Raw genomic sequence first — 24,735 nt, 5'->3', positions numbered from 1 at the left:
CCCACCAGCCTCGGTGTATGTGGCCAGCACTGAGCTACAGGCGCTGCCCCAGATGCATGGTTTTTTATTTTGTTTTGTTTTCTAAGAGACAGGGGTTTCACTATGTTACTCAGGCTGGCCTTGAACTCCTAGGTTCAAGTGATCCCCCTGCCTCAGCCTCCTGAGTAGCTGGGACCACAGGCTCTCATCACTGCACCCAGCTGCAAATGCAGTTCTGTTCCAGCAGGAAGACAAGACTTAGGGATGCAGCTGCCACTTTCAATTTCATGTATTTTCCTTTGTTCCTTCATCCATCCATGTCTTCCCTATTGCAGCCAGGTCCTTCTCTGTAGGTATCCTTCAATCCCAGCTCCTTAAGGCTGGGTATCCTCAAGAAAGCAACCCAGCCCCTCTGAGCCTCAGTGTCTTCATCTGTCAAGAGGACTAATCCAGGGCTACATGAGACCCTTCTAGCCTGGCTTGCAACCCCTAGACTCTGAGGTAAGGTTCAGGCTGGAACCTGGGCCCTGGGGGTCTCCAGAAGGCCCAGCTCCTCAGGTGTGGGCAGGAAGTGTTTCTCATAACCATAGTCAAGCAGGGTAGAGGCTTGAGGGGGCTCCAAAACCGGCAGTGGCTCCATCTCCTCCACTTCCAGGATGGGGAAATCCCTAAGGGACTGGGCTTGGGGCACCTCCTGGGAAGAGATAAGGTTAAAATCCTGCCCCTATCCCCACCCCCAACACATGACCCACTTGACACTGTCCCAGGATCCCCCAATCTCGCCACAGTGTTCCTACACGCCAGCTGTCCTGCTCACCTCCATATGAGGCTGGCCAGAATTGCTGTGGGCAGGATCAGGAACCTTATCCCAGACCCAGTGGGGCAGCACCTTGTGCCACAGGTGGAGGCACCTGGCAAGAAGGTAAGAGTCAAGGCACGGCATCCAGGTGGCCAGACACCCATGCCCAGGTTGCAGGGTTTAGGAACATTACAGAGCCCCAAGGCCCTCCCTTCAACCCTGCTGGAAGCTCAGCTAATGCCCAGCTGCCCAACCCCACCTGGGCAGACACCCATGGGTCTGATGGCCTCACCTTCCCAGGGTGGCTAGGCTGAGCCCACAGCCCATCAGAAGCAAGCCCCAGAGGAACAAGACGCCTGGCAGAACTTTCCATCTCAGGGTATTATCTGGTAGGGCAGGGAGCAGAGAACTTTTGTATACCAGAAGAAAGGAGGTAGGGTGGGGCTGAGGGTGGGGGACGTCTTGGAGTGGAGGTGAGCTTGTGAATAGATCTTTCAAATTCAGGGATGATGTGAAACTGTCCCAGACACACATTACTTAATAACACACAACAGCATTTCTTTCTTTCTTTTTTTTTTTTTTGAGACATAGTCTTGCTCTGTTGCCAAGGCTAGACTGCTGTGGCATTAGCCTAACTCACAGCAACCTCAAACTCCTGGGTTCAAGTGAGCCTCCTGCCTCAGCCTCCCAAGTAGCTGGGACAACAAACACTCACCACCATGCCCTAAAGTTTTTCTATTTTTAGTAGACAGGTCTTGCTCTTGCTCAGGCTGGTCTCAAACTCCTGAGCTCAAGCAATCCACGTGCCTCAGCCTCCCAGAGTGCTAGGATTACAGGTGTGAGCCACCGCGCTGGCTCAGAGCAGCATTTAGTAGAATCAAAATGCCCTTGACACATACATAGTCAATAATCATCTCTGATCCATATAACCTAAAATATTTGCACCCCCTTAATATTTTAAAATAAAAAAAGACATCCCTGGGGAGTGTATACTTTCCATTTCCTGAAAGCCATGTCCCCCTCTCCCCCATCAAAATTACAAAATAATAATCATCATCATCGTTCCCACCCCAGCCTGGGCAACACTGCATGACCCGTCTCTAAAATAGTACCAATAATAATCTTCCCCCAAGTCAAAAGATTGTCCACCCACTTAAGCCCTAGTCATACCTCCAGATGCCACCCCTTCCTGGTGGTGCAGACTCCCTACCTGGTAGGTGAAGCCAGAGGCTGGGACCAGGTGGACCCTGTCCTGCGATGGTGGAGGCCATTACCCACAGCTCACAGGGTCCCCAGTGAAGGTCAGGCAGTGTGACATTCTGGGTGTTGCCACTCACTGAAGGACACAACCAAAGAAGTTGGGGAACCCATGAAGTCCTCCTTCAGGGCCTTTGCATGTGCTCTTCCCAGTGTCTATGACACTCTCCCCTAGATGACCTCCTGACTCCCTACCTGTTTCTGTTAGGCCTTTACTCAAATGTCACCTCCTCAGTGAGACCTTCCCTGACCACCCTTCCCTATTTAAAATTACACCCCTGGCTCAGCACCTGTAGCACAGTGGTTACAGCGCCAGCCACATACACTGAGGGTGGCGGTTTTAAACCCAGCCCTGGCCAGCTAAATAACTGCAACAAAAAAATAGCCAGGCATTGTGTCCCAGCTACTTGGGAGGCTGAGGCAAGATAATCACTTAAGCTCAAGAGTTTGAGGGCAACATACTGAGACTCTGTGTCCAAAAAAAAAAAAAAAATATATATATATATATATACACACACCAAAAAAAAAAATTATACCCTTTCCACCACCCACCTACCCTGCTTCATTCTCTACTTAGCACTTGCCAATGTCTGATAAACTGCTTAGATATTATTTAGTTTGTCTATGCCTGTGGGTACCCCATCAGAAAATCAGTTCCACAAGGGCCTTACTCCCCACATTTGCATCAGTGCCTGACATGTATTATGTACTCAAAAGTGGTATGTTTCTGAATAAATAAAAGGATGAATGAACATCTTACCCCTCACCTACACAGAACCTGGTGAAGGGATAGTCACCCCAATCATGAGAAAGATGTTTAGAACCCTCAGAACTATTTTTATTTACTTTTATTCCAGTCCTTTGTCTTTTATTTATTTAAAAATTGGGTTTTGTTGATACAGAATAGATGTACACAGGTAGGGGGTATATGTGGTAATTTAATACATTCATATGATTTGTGAAGATCAAATAAGTGTAACTGAAGATTCATTACCATAAATATTTGTTTTTTCTTTTTTTGTGCAGTTTTTGGCCAGGGCTGGGTTTGAACCCGCCATCTCCGGTATATGAGGCCGGCGCCCTCCTCCTTTGAGCCACAGGCACCGCCCAATATTTGTTTTTTCTTTATACTATCACATTTGAATTATTCTCTTCTAGCCATTGAAAAACATACAATAGATTATTGTAAACTATAGTCACCCTACTGATCTATTGGACACTAGGTTTTATTCTTTCTTTCTTTTTATTTTTATAGGCAGGGTCATACTCTGTGGCCCAGGCTGTAGTGCAGTGGCATAATCATAGCTCGCTGCAGTCCTGAACTCCTGGGTCCAAGGGATATTGCTGCCTCAGCCTCCTGAGTAGCTGGGACTATAGGCATGTACCACCACACCCAGCTAATTTCTCTAGTTTTTTATTTTAATTTTTTTAATTTTTCTAGTTTTTGTAGAGATTTTTTTTTTTTGAGACAGAGTCTCACTCTATCACCCTCAATAGAGTGCCGTGGCGTCATTGTTCACAGCAACCTCAAATTCTTGGTTTCAAGCCATCCTCTTGCCTCAGCCTCCCAAGTAGCTGGGACTACAGGCGTCTGCCATAACATTCAGCTATTTTTAGAGATGAAGTCTCACTCTTGCTCAAGCTGATCTTGAACTCCTGAGCTCAAGCAATCCACGGGTCTCGGCCTGCTAGAGTGCTAGGATTACAGGTGTGAGCCACCAAACCCAGTCTAAAGATGGGGTCTTGTTCTTGCTCAGGCTGGTCTCAAGCCCTTGAGCTCAAGTGATCCTCCCAGAGTGCTAGGATTACAGCCTCTTTGCTTTTTAACCAAAGAGGACATTACCTTTTGGTTCTAGGATTTTAGGAGAAAAGAACACAGATCAAGATATATGGATATAGAAAGGTGTATAGGCCAAATGATCAGGTTTAAAAAAAAAAAGGAAGTTGTAAAATACCAGTCACAATATATTTTATACACACACACACACACACACATAATTTTGCAGGGTAGAATCATGGAAAGGTAATTATGTTAAAAATAGTCCTTGGCCGGGTGGCACCTGTGGCTCAGTGAGTAGGGCACCGGCCCCATATACCAAGGATGGTGGGTTCAAACCTGGCCCCGGCCAAACTGCAACCAAAAAATAGCCGGGCGTTGTGGCGGGCGCCTGTAGTCCCAGCTGCTCGGGAGGCTGAGATAAGAGAATCGCGTAAGCCCCAAAGCTGGAGGTTGCTGTGAGCTGTGTGATGTCATGGCACTCTACTGAGGGCGGTAAAGTGAGACTCTGTCTCTACAAAAAAATAAAATAGTCCTTGGCCAAGCAAGGTGGCTCACACCTGTACCCCCAGAACTTTGGGAGGCTAACGCAGAAGGACTGCTTAAGGCCAAGAGTTCAAGACCAGCCTGGGCAAAATAGCAAGACCCCTGTCTCTAAAATAAAATAGAAAAACTTAGCTAGATATAGTGGCAGGCACCTGTAGTATCAGCTACTCAGAAAGCTGAGGTCAGGAGCATTGCTTGAGGCCAGGAAGTTGAGGGTACAATGAGCTATGATCCTGCCATTGAGCTCCAACCTGGACTGACAGAGTGAGAGCTGTCTGGAAAACAAACAAAAAACAGGCCTTATTAGTTAGAAATAAACATAGAAGTAGTGATTTATAGTGGTGAAATGACACTAAGACTATAGCAAAAAATAAGTGTTGGGAGATAAATTGAAATAAGATTAATGAAACATTGGCAATTGTTCAAGTTGGAGAGTGGGTACTTGTGGATTTGTTATGCTATTCTCCCTAATTGTATGTGCTTGAAATTTTCTATGATAAAAAGTTAAAATATACGGGTGGTGCCTGTAGCTCAAAGGAGTAGGGCGCCAGCCCCATATGCCACAGGTGGCGGGTTCAAACCCGGCCCCGGCCAAAAACTGCAAAAAAACAAAGTTAAAATATATATAAATTTTTATTTTTTTTGCAGTTTTTGGCCAGGGCTGGGTTTAAACCTGCCACCTCCAGTATATGGGGCCAGCACCCTACTCCTTGAGCCATAGGTGCCACCCATACATAAATATTTTTGAGATAAAGTCTCACTAATTCCCCCTAGCGTCAACCTCAAACTCTTGGGCACAAGTGATTCTTTTGCCTCAGCCTCCTGCGTAGCTGGGACTACAGGCACCCACCACAATGCCTGGCTATTTTTAGAGATGGTGTCTCACTCTTGCTTAGGCTGGTCTTGAACTCCTGAGCTCAAGCAATTAGGTGGCCTCAGCCTCCCAGAGTGCTGGGATTACAGGCGTGAGCCACCACACCTTGGCAAAAAAATTAAAATATTTCTAAAACCCCCTACAATTTCCATTTCTATGTTAATACCTGTATAGAAAATTCTGGAAGCTGTACTGTGTTAGTGACACAGTGAGACTACTGACCTTCTTGGTGATATGTTTATTTAATAAGTTAGTTTTTGTAACAAACATGGATAATTTTGTAATCCAAAAAAAAGAGTAATACAAGATTTTTTTTTTTTTGAAACACAGTCTCAAGCTGTTGCCCGGGATAGAGTGCTGTAGCATCACAGCTCACAGCAACCTCAAACTCTTGGGCTTAAGGGATTCTTTTGCCTCAGCCTCCCAAGCAGCTCGGACTACAGGTGCCCACCATAACGCCCGGCTATTTTTTGGTTGTAGTTGTCATTGTTGTTTGGCAGGCCCAGGCTGGATTCAAACCCAGCAGGTCCGGTGTATATGGCTGGTGACCTAGCTGCTGAGCTACAGGCTCCCAGCTACAAGATATTTTTTAAAAAAGGAATTTATGCTCAGAATAAAAATTTAGCCTTATAACCAAAGGTATAATCCTACAACCCCTATTGACATTGAGGGGAATTTCTTTTCATATTTGTGTCTCTGCTTTGCTCAATATGGCATTTGTTTTACCACAAGGGAACCACACCACTGATTTTGTTATCCTTTTATCTTTTTCATTTAATAAAATATGACAGGCATCTTTTAATCCATAAATATAGATTGGAGTCTTCATTGTTAATGGCTGAATAAGAGTCCATTACATTGATAGCCGAGAAGGAATTGATGACTGTCATGTGTGGTCCCAGAGGCTAACAGGGTGCCATAGGGGCCCAGGTAGGGGCAAGGGTGAGGTGACTGGGTGAGGGTCTTGTTGGGGCTGGGAGGACCTGGCCCGAGGCAGGAAACTCACCATTCATGCAGAAGGAGGGCCTGGTTCCACTCTGTGCACACAAGGTATAGTGGGTAAGGTGGCCCCGGAGTTGCCGCCTAGGGACTTCTCTCCATGCTATGGTAGGAATTCCTAGGGGGGCATCTTGGAGTCGCCAGAGCACTGGCCCCGCTAGGGGTACTACAGAGAAAGCCATGGAGTCAAAGTCTGTCTGGGTCTATCCTCACCCACCCTCCAGCCCCATCTGTTACCTAGTTCCTCTCTGAACCCCCAGACAGGAGGTGCAGGGGCCAAGCCTGAAGCAGACACTGCAGTCACTGTGATTCGATAGGGGACCCCTTCTTCGAAATTCCCTGGGTGGCAGAGAGGCACAAAAGCCAGTTAGAGTTGGCTCCCCTCTGCTCATTTTCTACTGGGTAGGAGTCTTCATTTGGGTTCCCAGAAGTGCACTCTGAGATAAGGATTTAAGTATAAGTAATTTATCTGGAAGGCAATCCCAGAAAACGCTAACAAGGCCACAGGGAAGGAGCATGTCCCCACTGTTGAGGCTCAGGCCCCCTGGGGATCTCTAGAGGGCAGCAGAGAGCACATACTTGAAGGCCTCAAACTCATCCCACCCTGCTGGAGGGTGCTGGAATATTTATCCAACAGCCCTCAGAGGTGTTAAGTCTCCAGGGCTTCCAACTTGCGGCTCAAGCAGTCACAATGCCTCAATGACCAGAAAAAGTCTTCGGCTAGAAATGTAAGTGTGGGGTGGTCAAATGCAGAGGTATAATCCTAAAACCCCTATGAGTGGCCAACGGACAGCACCTACCATGGTTAAGCGAGGCTCTTTGAGACCTCACCTCCAAACCCACTGGGAATTTTCCAGAATTGGAGCTCCATTTGATCATACATATTTGTGTGCCTTGGGATTTTGTGCTAAATTTCTCATCCAACACCTTCACTGCTTCACCTTCACTGCTTTTCCAAGTCCTTTAAACCACAGACAAAATCCCCAATATACGGCCCAGTCTAGAACTTTCCAGAACCCCAGACCCAAGTATATGACCATCACAGAATGTCTCCACATGGATGCCCATAGATGAGCATCTCAGACTCAATGTATCTAAAGGGGATGCCAACCAGAATGTGTCAGCATCTCCCCTGACCGTGGTCCATCCCATCATTTATTTTGTTCCTGGACCACTGCAGGTATGTCCTCTCAAGTCTCCTGGCTGCTGCCCTTGTCCCACTTCCACAGTCTGTTCTCCCCTTAGCAGCCAGAGGGCACCTGTGAATACCTGAGTCAGGTCCTGCCCCTCCTCTGCTCAAGAACACTCCATGTCTCCCACCTCAGAGTAACAGTCAAAATCCTTCCAGTGGCCCACAAGGCCCTACACAGCCTGCCCAGTCCCATTTTTTGCCTTTACTTCCTTCCCCTCTGCTCTGGCCACACTGACCTCCTCTAACACACATTCCTGCCTCAGGGCCTTTGCACCAGATCCCTCTCCCCAGAACACTTTTCCCTCAGGCATCCTCATGGCTCCCCTCATCTCTTCCTTCAGGTCTCAGCTCAAATGCCACTTCCCCAGAGAGAACTTTTCTACCCCCTTCTTTCTAAAATAACCAGTCTCTCTCCTCCCCTTTTACCAGCTCTATTTTGCCACAGTTATATTACCAGATGTACTTGGGGTTTTTTTGCTTGTTTTACTAGCTGCCCATTCCACAGGAATATCAAGATCTGTGAGGATGGGAATGTTGCTGAGATGGCTCAGGGCTCAGAGCCTAACTATATGGTTCAAATCCTGGCTCTTCTCCCTACTTGCTCTGTGCCCTTGAGCAAGTTGCTTAACCTTTCTGGGCCTGCTTCTTCATCTGTAAATTGAGAGTTACAATAATAGAAACCTACTTTATTAGGCAGTTTGATTGATTTTGTGCTAATGATACATGCCAGTAGTCATCACCTGCCATTACAGTGTACCAGTGCCTAGAACAGCACCTGGCACAAAGTTAGTAGTCAGTCAATATTTCTTGCATGAATTAATACCTTTTTTTTGAGACAGAGTCTCAAACTGTCACCCTGGATAGAGTGCTATGGTGTCACTGCTCACAGCAACCTCAAACTCCTGGGCCTAAGCGATTCTTTTGCCTCAGCCTCCCAAATAGCTGGGACTACGGGCGTCCGCCACAACACCTGGCCATTTTTTTTGTTGCAGTTGTCATTATTGTTTTAGCTGGCCAGGGTGGGTTCAAACCCACCATCCTCAGTGTATGTGGCCAGCGCCCTGCCGACTGAGCTACGGGCGCTGCCAGAATTAATGATACTTTAATTATAAAACTCTCTCCTGCAAGTTAACACATTGATCTGCTCTCTTTTAACAACTGAGATGGCACAATGGCTCACACCAGTAATCCTAGCACTATGGGAGGCTAAGGTGAGAAGATCACTTGAGGCGGGAGTTTGAGACTAGGCTGAATAAGAACAAGACCTCATCTCTAGACCTGGCAAAAAATAGAAAAAAGTTGCCAGGCATGGTGCTGTGCACCTGTAGTCCTAGCTACTTGGGAGGCTGAGGAGGGATTGCTTGAGTCCAGGAGTTTTGACGTTTCAGTGAGCTAGAATGACACACTGTACCATAGCTTGGGTGACAGAATAATACACTGTCCAAAAAAAAAAACTGGATGGAAACCCAGGTGTTCAGGGCCTTACCTGGTAACAGAGCACTGAGGTTCCCAGGGGGAAGCCGGATCCAGTTGAATTCCTCCAGGGGGTCGCCATCCCGAGCCCAGTCTACCACATGTTCCTGTGGCTCCCTGGACCCCTGTTTCCAGCTCACCAGCAGCTCTGTGCCCCCAGTGACGCCACTGACCTCCACGCCGTGGGGGCCAGAGCCTGGAGCTAAAGAGTGGAGAGAAGGATGCCCAGCTGCCCACTTGGGAATTTGCTCCTCCCTCTTCTGCACACCGAGCTGAGGAAATCCACAGTCTCTTACCCAAGCAGAGTAAAGAAAGGTTGGTAAGAGAATCCCAGCTTCTGGCATTGATGGCAGACACCTTGGCCCATTCTGCCCATGTGGGGATGGAGAAGTTGCAGCAGGGGACGATCCCTTCTGGACCCAGCTCCTTCTCTCCAATCCCGAACCAGACTCTGTACCTCACCTGCACACAGGACCCTGGGCCCTGAAGGATGAGGTGAAGAAGAGGTTAATATCTTCCATTTATTGCCTCGGTGCCCGTAGCTCAGAGGTTAGGGAGCCAGCCACGTATACTGGGGCTGGTGGGTTCAAACCCGGCCTGGGCCTGCTAAACAACAACAACAACAACATAGCCGGGTGATGTGGCAGGCGCCTGTAGTCCCAGCTACTTGGGAGGCTGAGGCAAGAGAATCACTTAAGCCCAAGTGTTTGAGGTTGCTGTGAGCTGTGATTCCACAGCAGCAGGGGACAACATAATGAGACTCTGTCTCAAAAAAAAAAAAAAAAAAAAAATGTTCCATTTATCAAGCACATACAGTGTATCTCTGCAAGGACACCCGATAAACCAGTCAGTGAAGTCTTTTATCTGGCTCCATTTTATAGATGAGAAATTGAGTTCCACAGGAGCTCAGCAGCAGAGGTGGGATTCAGATGGTTCCAGGATCAGAACTAGGGTAAGGCAGGGCAGATAACATGCCTTGGATACAAAATTCAAAATTGGGGGATACCAAAGCCCAGTAATCAAGATAAATAATATATATATTTTTTTATTTTTTTGAGACAGAGTCTCACTTTGTTGTCCAGCTATATTTTTGTTGCAGTTGTCATTGTTGTTTAGCAGGCCCAGGCCGGGTTTGAACCCACCATCCTCGGTGCATGTGGCCGGCATGGTAACTAACCACTGTGCTATCTTGGGTGCTGAGCCAAGATAAATAATATTTTAATGTAGTCTTTTTTTTTTTTTATTGTTGGGGATTCATTGAGGGTACAATAAGCCAGGTTACACTGATTGCAATTGTTAGGTAAAGTCCCTCTTAATGTAGTCTTTTAATCCATCAGAATTAATGTATGCATCCATGACAAATAGAATATCAAAATTTTGTTTTGAGGCCAGATGCAGTGGCTCATACCTGTAATCCTAGCACTCTGAGAGGCCTAGGTGAGTAGATTGCTTAAGCCCAGGAGTTCATTACATGAGACCCTATCTCTACTAAAGATAGAAAAATTAGCTGGGCATTATGGCAGGTGCCTATAGTCCCCAGCTACTCGGGAGGCTCAGGCAAGAGGATTGCTCAAGCCCAAGAGTTTGAGATTACTGTGAGCTATGATGCCATGACACTCTACCCAGGGTGAGAGTGAAACTGTCATCAAAAGAGACAGTCTTACTCTGTCATTCAGGTTAAAGTGCAGTAGTGTCATCATAGCTTACAGCAATCTCGAACTCTTGGGCTCAAGTGATCCTCCTTCCTCAGCCCCCTGAGTATCTGGGGCTTCCAGGCACATGCCATAACTCCCGGCCATTTTTAGAGACGGGGGTCTCGCTTTTGCTCAGGCTGGTTGCCTGGCCTTGTTTGTTTGTTTGTTTTTGAGGCAGAGTCTCACTCTGTCACCCTGGGTAGAGTGTGAGGCATCATAGCTCATAGTAACCTCAAACTCCTGGGCTCAAGCAATCCTCTTGTCTCAGCCTCAGTGCTAGGATTACAGGCATGTAAAGGGATGTTACAAAGTACGCATTATAAGATGCACCAGGGATGAGAATTACTGTTTTAAAAGCCAGAATAACTGGGCATAATGGCTCATGCCTGTAATCCTAGCAGAGATTACAGGAGGCAGAGAAAGGAGGACTGCTTGAGGAAAGGAGTTTGAGAATGACCTGGGCAACACAAGACCCCATTTCTACAAAAAAATTTAAAAAAAATTTCAGGTATGGTGGCATTACATGTAGCCCCAGCTACTCAGGAGACTGAGGCAAGAGAATCTCTTGAGCCCGCGAGTTTGTTGCAGTGAGCCATGATCACACCACTGTATTTCTCAGCTGGAGTGACAGAGTGAGATCTTGTCTCTAAAAAAATAAATAAAAATTTTAAAAAATAGCACAGCCATGAGGCAAGAGAATCACCTAAGCCCTGGAGTTGTGGGTTGCTGTGAGCTATGTGATACCACGGCACCCTACGGAGGGCGATGAAGTCAGACTCTGTCTCTACAAAAAAAAAAAGCACAGCCATGGTGGCTCACACCTATAATTCTAGCACTCTGGGAGGCTGAGGTAGGAGAATCAGTTGGGCTTAGAAGTTCTAAACCAGCCTAAGCAGGAGTGAGACCCCCATCTCTACTAATAATAGAAAAATTAGCCAGACATCATGGTGGGTGCCTGTAGTCCCAGCTACTTGGGAGGCTGAGAAGCAGGAGGATTCCTTGAGGTTGGTGTGAGCTAGGCTGACACCATGGCAATCTAGCCTGGGTGATAGAGTGAGACTCTTATTTTTTTTTTTTTTTTTAATTTTTTTTTTTGTAGAGACAGAGTCTCACTTTATGGCCCTCGGTAGAGTGCCGTGGCCTCACACAGCTCACAGCAACCTCCAACTCCTGGGCCTAAGCCATTCTCTTGCCTCAGCCTCCCGAGTAGCTGGGACTACAGGCGCCCGCCACAACGCCCGGCTATTTTTTGGTTGCAGTTTGGCTGGGGCCGGGTTTGAACCCGCCACCCTCGGTATATGGGGCCGGCGCCTTACCGACTGAGCCACAGGCGCCGCCCTAGAGTGAGACTCTTGTCTGAGCTGCTGATTGGTTCTTTTTTTTTTTTTTTTTGTAGAGACAGAGTCTCACTTTATGGCCCTCAGTAGAGTGCCGTGGCCTCACACAGCTCACAGCAACCTCCAACTCCTGGGCTTAAGCGATTCTCTTGCCTCAGCCTCCTGAGTAGCTGGGACTACAGGTGCCCAACACAACGCCCGGCTATTTTTTGGTTGCAGTTTGGCCGGGGCCGGGTTTGAACCCACCACCCTCGGTATATGGGGCCGGCGCCTTTACCGACTGAGCCACAGGCGCCACCCTGAGACTCTTGTCAATAAATAAATAAACAAACAACATGAATCCCAACTCTGCCATTAACCAGCTGTATGGTTTTGGATAACCTATCTAAGTCTCCTTTTTCTCATCGTAAAGTTAGTTAATATAAATAAGAATGGAGACTAGGACCTATATGTGCTATGGAAGATTAAAATTATGGAAGTTAGATTGTGTGGTCCAAGAAGGTACAGGCCCTTGCCACATTTGCCAAGAGCCCAAGTCTAGCAATGCCTGGCACATAGTAGTTACTCAACAGATTTGAATCAGTGAGGACAACTACAACCTTGTCTGGTCTTTTGATAATACCAGCATTCAAGCTCTCAGCACATAGTTGTATTCTGAGGAGCTGAGCCCCAGTCTTAGTTCCAGACTTTGCATCTTTTGCCCCCCAACCTGGAATACTGCACCCATCCTCATGTCTCTGATCTCTCAAAAGTAGCTGACATTTAAGATATCCAAATATTATGTACCCATAATAGTGTAAAAAAAAACTTCTTTTAAAAAGAAGTAGCTAACATCAGTGGAGGCTTGCTCCATGCTGGACTCTGTGCTGGGACTTCTCTGAGCACCCCTCCTCAGGTCTTGAAGCAACCTAAAGAGAGCAGTACAATAAGCTCTGTCTTGTTCATGCCATTGATATCTAGGGATTTTCTAGCCCTAAATAGCTAAGTTCTATTATTATCTTCATTTTACAGATGAGTGTACTGAGGTCCAGAGAAATGTTAACTGGTCCCCACAGCTCACCTTCCAAAGGAGCACAGGTTCCTCTCCTCCTGACATGCCACAGAGGTTCCCCAATACCCACACATCTTTTGGAGCTGGCAAGGAAGAGGAAAAAATGAGAAGAATGCGATGGGCTAGACTTCTAGGAGGGACAGGGCAAAGTTGGGCACAAGCTCAGCTATGCTTACCAGAAGGCAGTGTCTGGAAGGATGCAATGGGGCTCTGCTCACCCCACAAATCCTCTTCTTGTTCCATTCGGCAGCGGCCATACACCTCATAGCCTGTGCTTAGCTCCAAATCCTGGATCTCAATAGGAGCCAGGGGGATGGTCGTCAGTTGTGATTCCAGCTGAGGAGAGACAGAGAAAAGTAAAGGTACCCATGGCTGAGTTGAGGGTACTTGAGCTTATGTATTAACAGAGTAACTAATTGTCACTCTGGGCTTGCCAGGGACCAATTGTAGAGGGTGGTCTCAGAACATGGATCTTTCAGTTTTAAAACTGACACAATCCCAGGCAGAGACAAGTTGGTCAGTGTGTACTAAGTAAAACAGGAGTTGGTCAGTTCTGTTATTAATATTATACCCATTTTACAGATGAGTAAACTGAGGCCCAGAGAGGGGAAGTGACTTGCTCAAGGTCACAGAGCTGAGATTTATCCCCAAGCATTCAGATTCCGCATCTCAGTGTTGCTCTGAATTGCATGAATAATCACAATGACAACAACTCTATTCTTTTTTTTTTTTTTTTTTTTTTTTGTGGCAGTTTTTGGCCAGGGCTGGGTTTGAACCCACCATCTCCGGCACATGGGGCCAGTGTCCCACTCTGTTGAGCCACAGGCGCTGCCCAACAACTCTATTCTTTATGGTGGTGTTTGGCATCAAAAGCTGCAGGTGAGGAAGTTGGTTCCCCCTGTCCCCAGTATCTTTCCTCTTCTGCTCTTGTTAATAGAATCCAGGCGTTTTAGTTGGGATGATAGCTGCCAAGAATAGACTACATTTCCCCATCTTCCTGTGGTCAGGTGAGACCATGTGACTGTGTTCCTGGCCAATGGAGCATGAGAGGAAACAATATATACAACTTCCAATAGTGCCCTTAATGTGCAGGGGAGGCTCCCCCAATTCCCTTGTTCTGGAATTGTCTTCCACTTTCCTGCTGTGTGACCTTAGGTAAGTTGCTCAATTTCTCTGAAGTTCAACTTTCTTAACTATAAAATAGAGATTTTTTTTGTGTGTGTTTTTGTGGGTTTTTTTGTGAGACAGTGTCTTGCTCTGTTGCTAGAATGCAGTGTCATCATTATAGCTCGCTGCAACCTCAAACTCCTGGGCTCAAGGGATCCTACTACCTCAGCACCCCCAAGTAGCTGACATTACAGACATGAGACACCATGCCCAGTTCATAGATAATTTTGGGAGGAAAATTTTTAGCTGAATAATAGACTAAATGTACACAGACTCCAGAGACAGGTTTGGAGTAAGCCCTGGGCTGGGTCTCTGATTTGAGAATGATGTCCCAGGCCCTACCTGGGCCACGTTTGGGAGAAAAAGTCCCTGACACCCACCGGGGTCCAGGTCACCTCCTGGCATCTTCGATAGTAGAATTGGCAGATCAGGACTTTATGAGACGGCCATGTAGGTGGAGTCCACTGGACACTGGCCTCCAGGGGTTCATCCTCTGAAAAGTCCACATCAGGGCCCACCTGGGGGGCATTTGGCTTCACTGGGAAAAGAAGGACGGGGTGCAGTGAGCTGAGCCCTCCAGAAGCACCCACCCCATACATAATGCCCCACCTTCCTGCCACATTACTTCGGGTTTCCAGGTTCACGAAGATGGGGGGCCAGAGAGGCTGGCCTGCTTTGGTCCCCCAGACAAGGAGTTTGTCAAACATGGTGAACTGCTGCCGAGGAATGGCCACCCAGCTCTGCCCAGCAGGCACTGCCACAGTGTGAGTTTTGTTGGAGTGGCTGCAAAGAGAGAGATGGAAATGGGATGAACCTTGAGCTAGGCCCAGAGCTGTATGGTAACAACCCTTGTATTAGTAGAGTGACTGCAGCCTACTCTATTCGGGTTCAAATCCCAGCCCTGCTGCTTCAGAGCTGTGTGACCCTGAGCAAGTGACGTAATTTCTCCATGCCTCAATTTTCTCACTTACAAAATGAGGGCAATAAAAGTACCTGCCAAGGCCGGATGCAGTGACTCACTCCTGTAATCTTAGCACTCTGGGAAGCCAAACTGGCAGGATCATATGAGACCAGGAGTTTGAGACCAGCCTGAGCAAGAGTGAGACCCCCATCTCTACTAAAAATAGAAAAAATTAGCCAGTCGCGGTGGCTCGAAACTTGGGATGCCGAGGTGGGAGGACCGCTTGAGCCCAGGAGTTTGAGGTTGCAGTGAGTGAACTGTGACAACACCCCTTGCTCTAGCCAGAGTGACCCAGCAAGATGCCGTCTCAAAAAACAACAACAACAAAAGCCCTGCTGAAAGGGCTGAAAAACAGGGGAGGAGAATAAATTAGATAATGGAATGTGTTGAGAACAACATCAGGTGCACATACATGTTACATGAGCACTGGTTATTGTGTTTACTGAACACTCACTATATACACGCACAGTAACCATTATTCAGTCAGCTAATATATATTGCGAGGCCAGTGTCCTGTTCTGGACACTGTAGCCAGATAAGAACCTGCCCTCTGGAGGTGGTGTTCCAGTCAGGGAGACAGATGAGAAACACATAGATGGATTTTGAGGCCATACGAGTAATAAGCAGGGTGAGAGGAATGTAGATGAAGGGGGTGTGGAGAGACACAAAAGGGGGTAAGGAGGGATGGTGCTATTTTAGGGAGAGTGTTAGGAAAATTCTCTTCACTGAGGAGACATTTGGATGAAGGCCTGGCCTGGGCACGGTGGCTCGTGCCTGTAATTCCAGCACTTTGGGAGGCCAAGGCAGGAGGATCACTTGGGCCCAGGAGTTAGAGACCAGCCGAGGAGACAGAGTAAGACACCATCTAAGTGAGGTGGCTCACACCTGTAATCCTAGCAGTCTGAGAGACAGAGGCAGGAGGATCTCTTGTGGTCTATGATGGTCTTGTACAAAAGGAGTTTGAGACTAGCCTGAGAAAGACCCCATCTCTTCAAAAAATAGAAAAATTAGCCAGGTATGGCGGTGTATGCCTGTTGTCCCAGCTACTTGGGAGGCCGATGCAGGAGGATCACTTGAGCCCAGGAGTTTGAAGGTAGTAAGTCATGATGACGCTACTGTACTCTAGCCTAAGTGACAGAGTAAGACTCTGTCTCAAAACAAAAACAAAATAACTCCCCCGAACCCCAAGACTTTCATTAAACAAGCAAGCAATAAAACAAGCTAGGTGCAGTGGCTCACACTTACAATCCCACTACTTTGGGAGGCTGAGGAGGAGGATCACATGAGGCCATGAGTTCAAGACCAACCTGGGCAGATTAGCAAGACTTGGTCTCTACCAAAAATAAGAAAAATTAGCTGGGGTGTGGTGGCACATGCCACTTGGGAGGCTGAGGCAAGAGGACCACTTGAACTCAAGAGTTTGAAGTTGCGGTGAGCTATAATCATGCCACTTCAATCCAGCCTGGGTGACAGAGCAAGACCCTATCTCTTAAAAACAAACAAACCAAAAAGCCAAAAGACCAAGTGCTGGTGGCAGGGGTCCTCAAACTATGGCCCGCAGGCCACATGCAGTGGTGTGATTGTATTTGTTCCCATTTTGTTTTTTTACTTCAAAATAAGATATGTGCAGTGTGCGCAGAAATTTGTTCATAGTTTTTTTTTTTTAAACTATAGTCCAGCCCTCCAACGGTCTGAAGGACAGTGAACTGGCCCCCTGTTTAAAAAGTTTGAGGACCCCTGGACAGAGATTGGTGGTAGGAATGTAAAATGATGCAGCCAATGTGGAAATGCAAATTAAAGTCAAAATGAGCTATCATCTCACACCTGTTAGAATGACTTTTTTTTTTTTGAGACAAAGTCTCACTTTCTTGCCCCATTAGAGTCCTATGGCATCATAGCTCACAGCAACTTCAAATTCTTGGGCTCAAGACATCCTCTTGCCTCAGCCTCCTGAGTAGCTGGGACTACAGGTGCCCACCACAACACCTAGCTTATCTTTAAAGATAGGGTCTCGCTTTTGCGCAGGCTGGTCTCAACTCCTGAGTTCAGGCAATCTACCTGCCTCCACATCCCAGAGTGCTGGGATTACAGGCATGAGCCACTACACCTGGACTTTAGAATGACTTTTATCAAAAAGACAAAGACAAGCATAGTGTTAGGCAAGGAATGTGGAGAAAAGGGAACTCTTGTACACTATTGAGGTGCATGTAAATTAGTACAGACATTATGGAAAACAGCAGTGATTTTCCTTAACGAAACTAAAAACAGAACTACCATAGGATCCAGAAGTCCTACTTCTGGGTATTTATCCAAAAGATTTTAAATCAGTTTGTCGAAGAGAAGTCTGTACCCCCATGTATATCACAGCACTACCCTCAATAGCCAAGTTATAAAATCAACCTAAATTCCATCAACAAATGGATGAATAAAGAAAATATCCATGAGTCAGGTGTGGTGACTCACATCTGTAATCCCACCATTTTGGGAGGCTAAGGTGGAAGGATTGCAAAGGCCAGGAGTTTGAGACCAGCCTGGGCAACATAGCAAGACCTCCACCTCTTAAAAGAAATAGAAAAATTACCTTGGTAGGGTAGCAGGGATCTGTAGTCCCAGCTACTCAGGAGGCTGAGGCAGGAGGATTGCTTGAGCCCCAGTGTTCAAGGCTGCAGTGATCTGTGATCACACCACTGTACTTCCAGCCTGAGCAGATCCTGTCTCTTAAAAGACTGTGTGTGTCTGTGTGTATATATATATACATACATATATACACATATAATGGAATACTATTCAGGCTGAAAAAAGGAAATCCTGTCATTTGTGACAACATGGATGGAACTGGAGAACATTATGCCAAATTAAATAAGTCCACACAGGAAGACAAATACCACATGTTTCTACTTATATGTAGAATCTAAAACATTAGAACTCATAGATGCAGAGAGCTGGGGGAAGATGATGGTCAAAAGGGTTTAGACCTCAGACAAGAAAAATGTGATTTTTCTTTTTTGAGTTCTTCACAGTATGGTGAAAACAGTTAATAACAGAGTATTACACATTTCAAAATTGCTAAGAGACAAGCCTACAATCAATCCTAGCACTCTGGGAGGCTGAGGTGGGAAGACAGTTTGAGGTCAGGAGTTGGATACCAGCCTGAGTAAGAGCAAGATCCTGTCTCTACCAAAAATGGAAAAAAACTAGTTGGACATAGTGATGTGGGCCTGTAGTCCCAGCTACTCAAGAGGCTGAGGCATGAGGATCGCTTGAGCCCATGAGTTTGAGGTTGCTATGAGCTATGATGATGCCACTCCACTGTATCTGGGGCAACAGTGTGAGACTCAATCTCAAAAAAAATTCTTTTTAACTGCTAGGAGAGTAAATTTCAAATGACCTCACCACAAAAAATGTTAAGTATTTGAGCTGATGGATGTTAAGCAGCTTGATTTAATTATTCCATATTATATTCATAAATCGTAACATCACTTTGTACCTTACCAATTTATACAATTATAACATGTCAATTTACAATGAAAAAAGGTTAACCATTGAATTACCACATGACCCAGCAATTTCACTCCTGAGTATATACTCAAAGGAACTGAAAACAGGGACTTGAACAAAAAACTTATACACACATGCTCATAGCAGCACTATTCACAATAGCCAAAAGGTGGGAACAACCCAAATTTCCATCAACAGATGAATGGATAAACAAATTGTGGTCCATATATACGATGGAACAATAGTGCTAAATCAGAATGAAGTTTTGATGCATACTACAACGTGGATGAACCTTGAAAAGGTATGCTGAGTGAAAGAAGCCGAGCATATGATTTCATTTACATGAAATGTCAGAACAGGAAAATACATAGGGACAAAAAATAGATGAGTAGTTGCCAGGGGCTGGGATGGGGGAGGGGGAATGGGAGAGACTGCTAATTGGTACAGGTTTTCTTTTGGGAAAACATAAATGTTTAGAGATAATGGTTGCACAACACTGCAAATATGCTAAACACCGCTGAATTGTATACTTTAAATAGTTAACTTTATGTTATGTGAATTTTACTTCATTAATAAAGAGGGGACCATCTCTGACTCCCCCATCCTGCACCAATTAAAACTAGGGTCTCCTTCTGGAGATGGAGGGTAGTGATGATGGCACCACGTGAATGTACTTACGGCCACTGAACTTACAATAAAAATGGTTAAGATTGTAAATTTCATGTGTGTTTTAATCGCCATTAAGGAAAAAACCCAACACGCTTATGCTGTTACTAAATGTTGCTGACCTTTTTGTTGTTTCTTTCCTCACTTAGTATAATTTGACATTATAAATTTTCATGTATGATTCATTATGAAGGAACAGAGGCCTCTCCCTTAGTTAAGTGCCAGGTTTTCTGTCTACCTCCTTCACTGTGGCATCCCCAGCACCAGACTGAATGAACGTTCCACATGCTCAGAGAGGTTAAGCTACTTGCCTAAGGTCACACAGTAAATTTTTAAAGCCTCACTTTAAGTAATTTATCTTTTCATGTGTCTAACTCATTGAACTCTCAGAATCAACACCGGGAGGCAGGTTCCATTATTATTGGCATTTTAATAGGGTATGAAACAGAGGTTCAGGGTCACACAGCATGGAAATGAAGTAACATAGAATCAAAGGGCTTTAGAACGGATCTTTTCAACCAGAGCAGTCTGGGACTTGAGAGGACACCTCCAAGGCCTCAGTTTCCCCAATCCATCTTACTGTACTCACTACTTTAGGCTCTGGAGGTGCAGCGTGGAGGGTGCTCCCAGATCCCCAAGAGGCTCCCACGAGCAGTTCAAGTCGCCCCTGGGTTCAACTCCGTAGCATTGCAGTGGCCCGAGGTTGCCTGGAGAGGGAGGCAGAGGGTGTCAGGGAAGGGGTTTAAATCCTCCCACGCCTCCTGCACACCCCAAAACCTGAACTTCCAGGCAATTCTGACTATTGCGGAGGGCATACCGGGCTCCCTTACGGAAATGCGCGGCAGGAAGAGGGTGCTGGGTACCTCTACCCAGGCTTTGGGCAAAACTCTTCCCCTCCCTCCGCCTCCCGCCACATCCTGTTAACCAGCTGAGGACGCCCATGGTTCCCACCGCGCTGCCACCCATTTGCCAACTCCTTTCGTGGCCCTGGAGGTGCAGAGTGGAGCCTGCGCCCCTGCCCTGCGTTCCGCAAACCTGAGGTTCACCCTGCAGGATCTGCATTTCAGGGGTGAGAGCAGCGGCAGAGCATCCGGCACGATCTTGCTCCAGAACTCACCGTGCGGACGCGTCTGGTGGAAGAGCGCGAACAACAGAGGAGGCAGCAACGGCAGCAGCCGAAGCCTTGGCAGAGGCCGCAGCCAGAAGAGGGTGACGAGGACCCCCCGCATGGGGCCCTCTGCGCCCGCCGGGTACTTCCCGGCCGCGCTGCTCAGCTCCGGCTCCTCCTCTGGGTCTAGCGCTGGAGGCGGCGACTGGAAACTGAGCCACTCCTGCAGGCCGCCTCTGTATCTTGCGCTCAGGCCCCCGCCCCTTCCCCGCCGCGGAAAGTCCCCGGCGGCATAATGCTGGGGAGCGGGAGTGAGCAGGCGGCTTGGGGCTTTGGGGAAGATGGGGGTGGCTCCGAACGCGAGGCCAAGTTCTCCTGAGTCCCCTCCAATCTTCAACACTCCCAGCAACGACACACGCGCACTCTTGCCAAGTTCAGTGGAACTTTTATTACTAGAGTTGGGGGAGGTTCTGACGCGCCCACTGCGCCTCCCATCCCAGGTTATCAAAGGAAGCTGGGGAACCTGCCACCACCCTGAGATCACAGCCTTAGTGATCTGGCAGGGGAGAGTGGAGGAAGCCAGCTGACGGGCTGGGGTCTCAGTGTGCTGGTTGGGGTAGAATAAGGGCAAAGTTGTAACAAGGGACTGGGTAGATCAGACAAAGACATAGTTTGGACTGGGGAGAGGTCAGGAGTAAGGGTCAGGAACAACACGGTTTGGCCAGGTAGGGAGCACAACTTGCTCAGGACACAGTGTCGGGATAGGCTAGTAAAAAGTCAGAATTGGAAGGTGGCGGGGAGACCGTGCCCAGCCCACAGCACCAGGCATCTGTGACTTGCAGATGAATGAATGTGTGAGGACTGGAAGACAGGTGCCCAGCCAGACACCAGTTGAGCAGATGGTGGGTCTGAAGCATTGCTCCTGGTGTGCACAGCTGCCTAGCTCAGGAACTAGCAGAGGCTGCTGATTTCACTTTTGCTACATCCCCACTTGCAGCAGTTGCTGGAAAGACCAGCCAGGACATCTCGGCTGCTACGAAGAGTCACAGGAGTTCCCTGCCAGCTGGGTTGGCTCCCATAAAAGGCCTGAGGGAACTTGGTCAGGGCCAGCCACTCCCTAGAGCCCACAGCATTATCCAGGTTGCCTGCCAGGCTGTCTGCATCGGTGTCTGCATCAGCGAAGACATCCCCTGCAAAAGATGAAGAGAGTGCTCAGGGCTCAGCTGGTATCACAACCAGACTCCTGGCTGGCCTGGCTACTTCTGTTTTGTGATATATCCTCATGGGTCAAAGTTTTGATTTCACTCAATCCTATAGTCAATTATGACTCTGTCACTAGCTTTAATGAGCAGATTATTCAATCGTACTGACCTTGACCTTCCTTTCCTGTCATTTACTTTCCCTTACTTTTTATTTATTGAGGACCTGGTGGTTAAGAGCATTTGCAAGTCAGGATGATTAAACATGAATGCAGCCTCTCTGAGGTATACATGAGCATGTGAATTTATTCTCTGAACTTTGGTTTCTTTGTCTGCAAAGTATAAAATAATAATATATAATAATACCTTCTCAAGTTTTATCAAGAGTAGAGGAGTTAATAACCATAAAAATACTTAGAACAATCCCTGTCTCATGATAAGTATTCAAAATAGCATTGATCATTTATTGAACACTTACTGTGTGCCAGACACTGTTTTGTTTGTTTCACTAGATTAACTTCTTTTTTTTTTTTTTTTTTTAATTTGGCCGGGGCTGGGTTTGAACCCACCACCTCCGGCGTATGGGACCAGCGCCCTACCCGCTGAGCCACAGGCGCCGCCCTAGATTAACTTCTTTTTTTTTTTTTTTTTTTATTTTGGCCGGGGCTAGGTTTGAACCCACCACCTCCGGCATATGGGACCGGCGCCCTACTCCTTGAGCCACAGGCGGCGCCCTACTCCTTGAGCCACAGGCGCCGCCCTAGATTAACTTCTTTATTCCTCCTAATGACAACCACATGAGGTGGGTCCTGTTATTTTCACTTCCATTTCCAGCAGAAACCACTGAGACATAAGTTGGTAGAGAACTTCCACAAGAATACATAGATGTTAGTTTGTAGAACTATTATTTGAACCCAGGAAGTGTGTCTTCTGGGTTCACCCTCATATCCACCCATCTTCCTTTTCTTCTGGCTCCTTCTTTTGCAAGGCCCCTACTCCTCATAAAACTGCATCTCTTGGCTGGGCACAGTGGCTCATACCTGTAAATTCCAGCACTCTGGGAGGCCGAGGCAGTTATATTGCCTGAGCTCACGAGTTCAAGACCAGCCTGAGCAAAAGCGAAACCCCGCCTCTACTAAAAATAGAAAAATTAAGTCAAGAAGATCACTTGAGCCCAAGTTGGAGGTAAAAATAGAAAAATTGAGGCAAGAGGATCACTTGAGCCCAAGTTGGATGTTCCTGTGAGCTATGACACACGGCACTCTACCTAGGGTGATAGCTTGAGAGTGTGTCTAAACAAAAAACAAAAAAACTACGTCTCCTGTTCCCCCACTCTCCCCTTTGAGCCTAGACTGAGCCCTCCTGCTCTGCTTAGACAGTGCCCTTAACTATTTTGGTTTAATTATATCACTTACTACATCCTGCAGGATTCAGGGACTGTGATTCCCATTCAAAGATAAAGATGCTCAGAGAGGCAAAGCAACTTGCTGGACAGGGTCGTCAACTAGGTGGCAAAATCTCAGCTGTGTATACACCACACCCCTCAACATAACCTACCAGAAAGAGTTGGAAAGCACACAGTCCTTGTGAATGGTGTCCCCTGGAGTCAAGCAAGGAGCAGCATTGCTTAGCACAGGGCTTGGCACCTAGTAGGTGCTCAGAATACAGTACTCAGGACACTGTTCTCTGACTTGTAGCCCCTGTAAATGGCTCTCTCCCCTCACCTCCCATCCCAGCTCTGCAAATTCTGCTAACTCCTGAGCCCTTAGCATGACTTCAAGGCTGGGCAGGTCCACTCCTCTAGCCTCTTTCCTTCCTTCCTTCCCTCCTTCCTTCCCTCCTCCCCTCCCTCCTTCCTTCCTTCTTTTTTTTTTTTTTTGTAGAGACAGAGTCTCACTTTACCGCCTTCAGTAGAGTGCCATGATGTCACAGGACTCACAGCAACCTCTAGCTCTTGGGCTTCCGCGATTCTCCTGCCTCAGCCTCCTGAGTAGCTGAGATTACAGGCGCCCGCCACAACGCCCCGCTATTTTTTGGTTGCAGTTCAGCCAGGGCTGGGCTTGAACCCACCACCCTCGGTATATGGGGCCAGCGCCCTACTCACTGAGCCACAGGTGCCACCCCTTCCTTCTTTTTTTTGACAGAGTTTCAAGCTATTGCCCTGGGTAGAGTGCTGTGGCATCACAGCTCACAGCAACCTCCAACTCTTGGGCTTAAGTGATTCTCTTGCCTCAGCCTCCCAAGTAGCTGGAACTACAGGTGCCCACCACAACATCCAGATATTTTTTGGTTGTAGTTGTCATTGTTGTTTGGTGGGCCCGGGCTGGATTCGAACCCCCCCGGCTCCGGTGTATGTGGCTGGCACCCTAACCGCTGAGCTATAAGCGCCAAGCCTCTAGCCTCTTTTCTTACCTCTGTCCTTGGATCCTTGGCCCTATCCAACATCTGCTCCCTCACACACACACACACTCATCAGCCTCACCCATAGCTTCATGGGCCAGGATGTCTGACCGTCTCCACCGAGAGCCCCCACAGGTGAAGATCACTGCTCGGATGAATTCACGGCCGCAAAGCTTCACTCCGTAGGGTGCTGCCCGGGCCTGGGCTACAAGCCAGAGCTCCCCAGCCAGCACCCCTACCGCAAGCAGCAAAAGCAGTGTGCGCTTGGCCATGCTGGACAGAGTCACGGGAGAGTGGGCCACTGTTTCTGCTGCCTCCTGGCTCCCCCAATTTATACATCATGGTCTCCCCCCGCCCTGCCTGAAGGAAGCCAAGTGACCTCTTTTATCTCCCCCAGCAGAGGGAAGGCGGCACAGCCCCCCTACAACCTGACCTTTCCCGTTTCTTCATCAAAGTGATAACCTTTCGTCAGGGACATAGTGATGTGGTCCAGCTCCACTGTCATTTACAGCAGAGAGAAGTGAGAAGGCCTTGATTGTTTTTTTTTTTTTAGAGACAGAGTCTCATTTTGTCGCCCTCTGCAGAGTGTTGTGGCATCACAGCTCACAGCAACCTCCAGCTTTTGGGCTTAGGCAGTTCTCTTGCCTCAGCCTCCTGAGTAGTTGGGACTACAGCCACCTGCCACAATACCCAGCTATTTTTTATTTTTGTTATTGTTGCAGTTTGGCCACAGCCAGGTTTGAACCCACCACCTTTGG

At 47.4% G+C, this 24,735-nt stretch overlaps 2 protein-coding genes across 2 annotated transcripts; both read right to left on the bottom strand.

The window, feature by feature from the left end:
* Positions 1-47: 47 nt before the first annotated feature.
* Positions 48-20,567, bottom strand: IL27RA (interleukin 27 receptor subunit alpha). Its single transcript, XM_053586710.1, has 14 exons — positions 20,388-20,567; positions 19,860-19,977; positions 14,771-14,928; positions 14,526-14,683; positions 13,155-13,314; positions 12,988-13,061; positions 9,193-9,379; positions 8,910-9,098; positions 6,469-6,570; positions 6,239-6,397; positions 1,989-2,114; positions 1,071-1,164; positions 797-890; positions 48-673 (listed from the first exon to the last, which is right to left on the bottom strand). The coding sequence occupies exons 1-14, from the start codon at positions 20,497-20,499 to the stop codon at positions 488-490; spliced, it is 1,917 nt and encodes a 638-aa protein (XP_053442685.1). The 5' UTR covers positions 20,500-20,567; the 3' UTR covers positions 48-487.
* Positions 20,568-21,247: 680 nt separating this feature from the next.
* RLN3 (relaxin 3) lies at positions 21,248-24,264 on the bottom strand. Its single transcript, XM_053586714.1, has 2 exons — positions 24,060-24,264; positions 21,248-21,568 (listed from the first exon to the last, which is right to left on the bottom strand). The coding sequence occupies exons 1-2, from the start codon at positions 24,247-24,249 to the stop codon at positions 21,330-21,332; spliced, it is 429 nt and encodes a 142-aa protein (XP_053442689.1). The 5' UTR covers positions 24,250-24,264; the 3' UTR covers positions 21,248-21,329.
* Between the last annotated feature and the right edge of the window lie 471 nt (positions 24,265-24,735).

The sequence above is a fragment of the Nycticebus coucang genome, chromosome 3, assembly GCF_027406575.1.
Source record: "Nycticebus coucang isolate mNycCou1 chromosome 3, mNycCou1.pri, whole genome shotgun sequence".
Lineage (NCBI taxonomy): Eukaryota > Metazoa > Chordata > Mammalia > Primates > Lorisidae > Nycticebus > Nycticebus coucang.
This window is presented reverse-complemented; position numbering and strand designations above follow the sequence as displayed.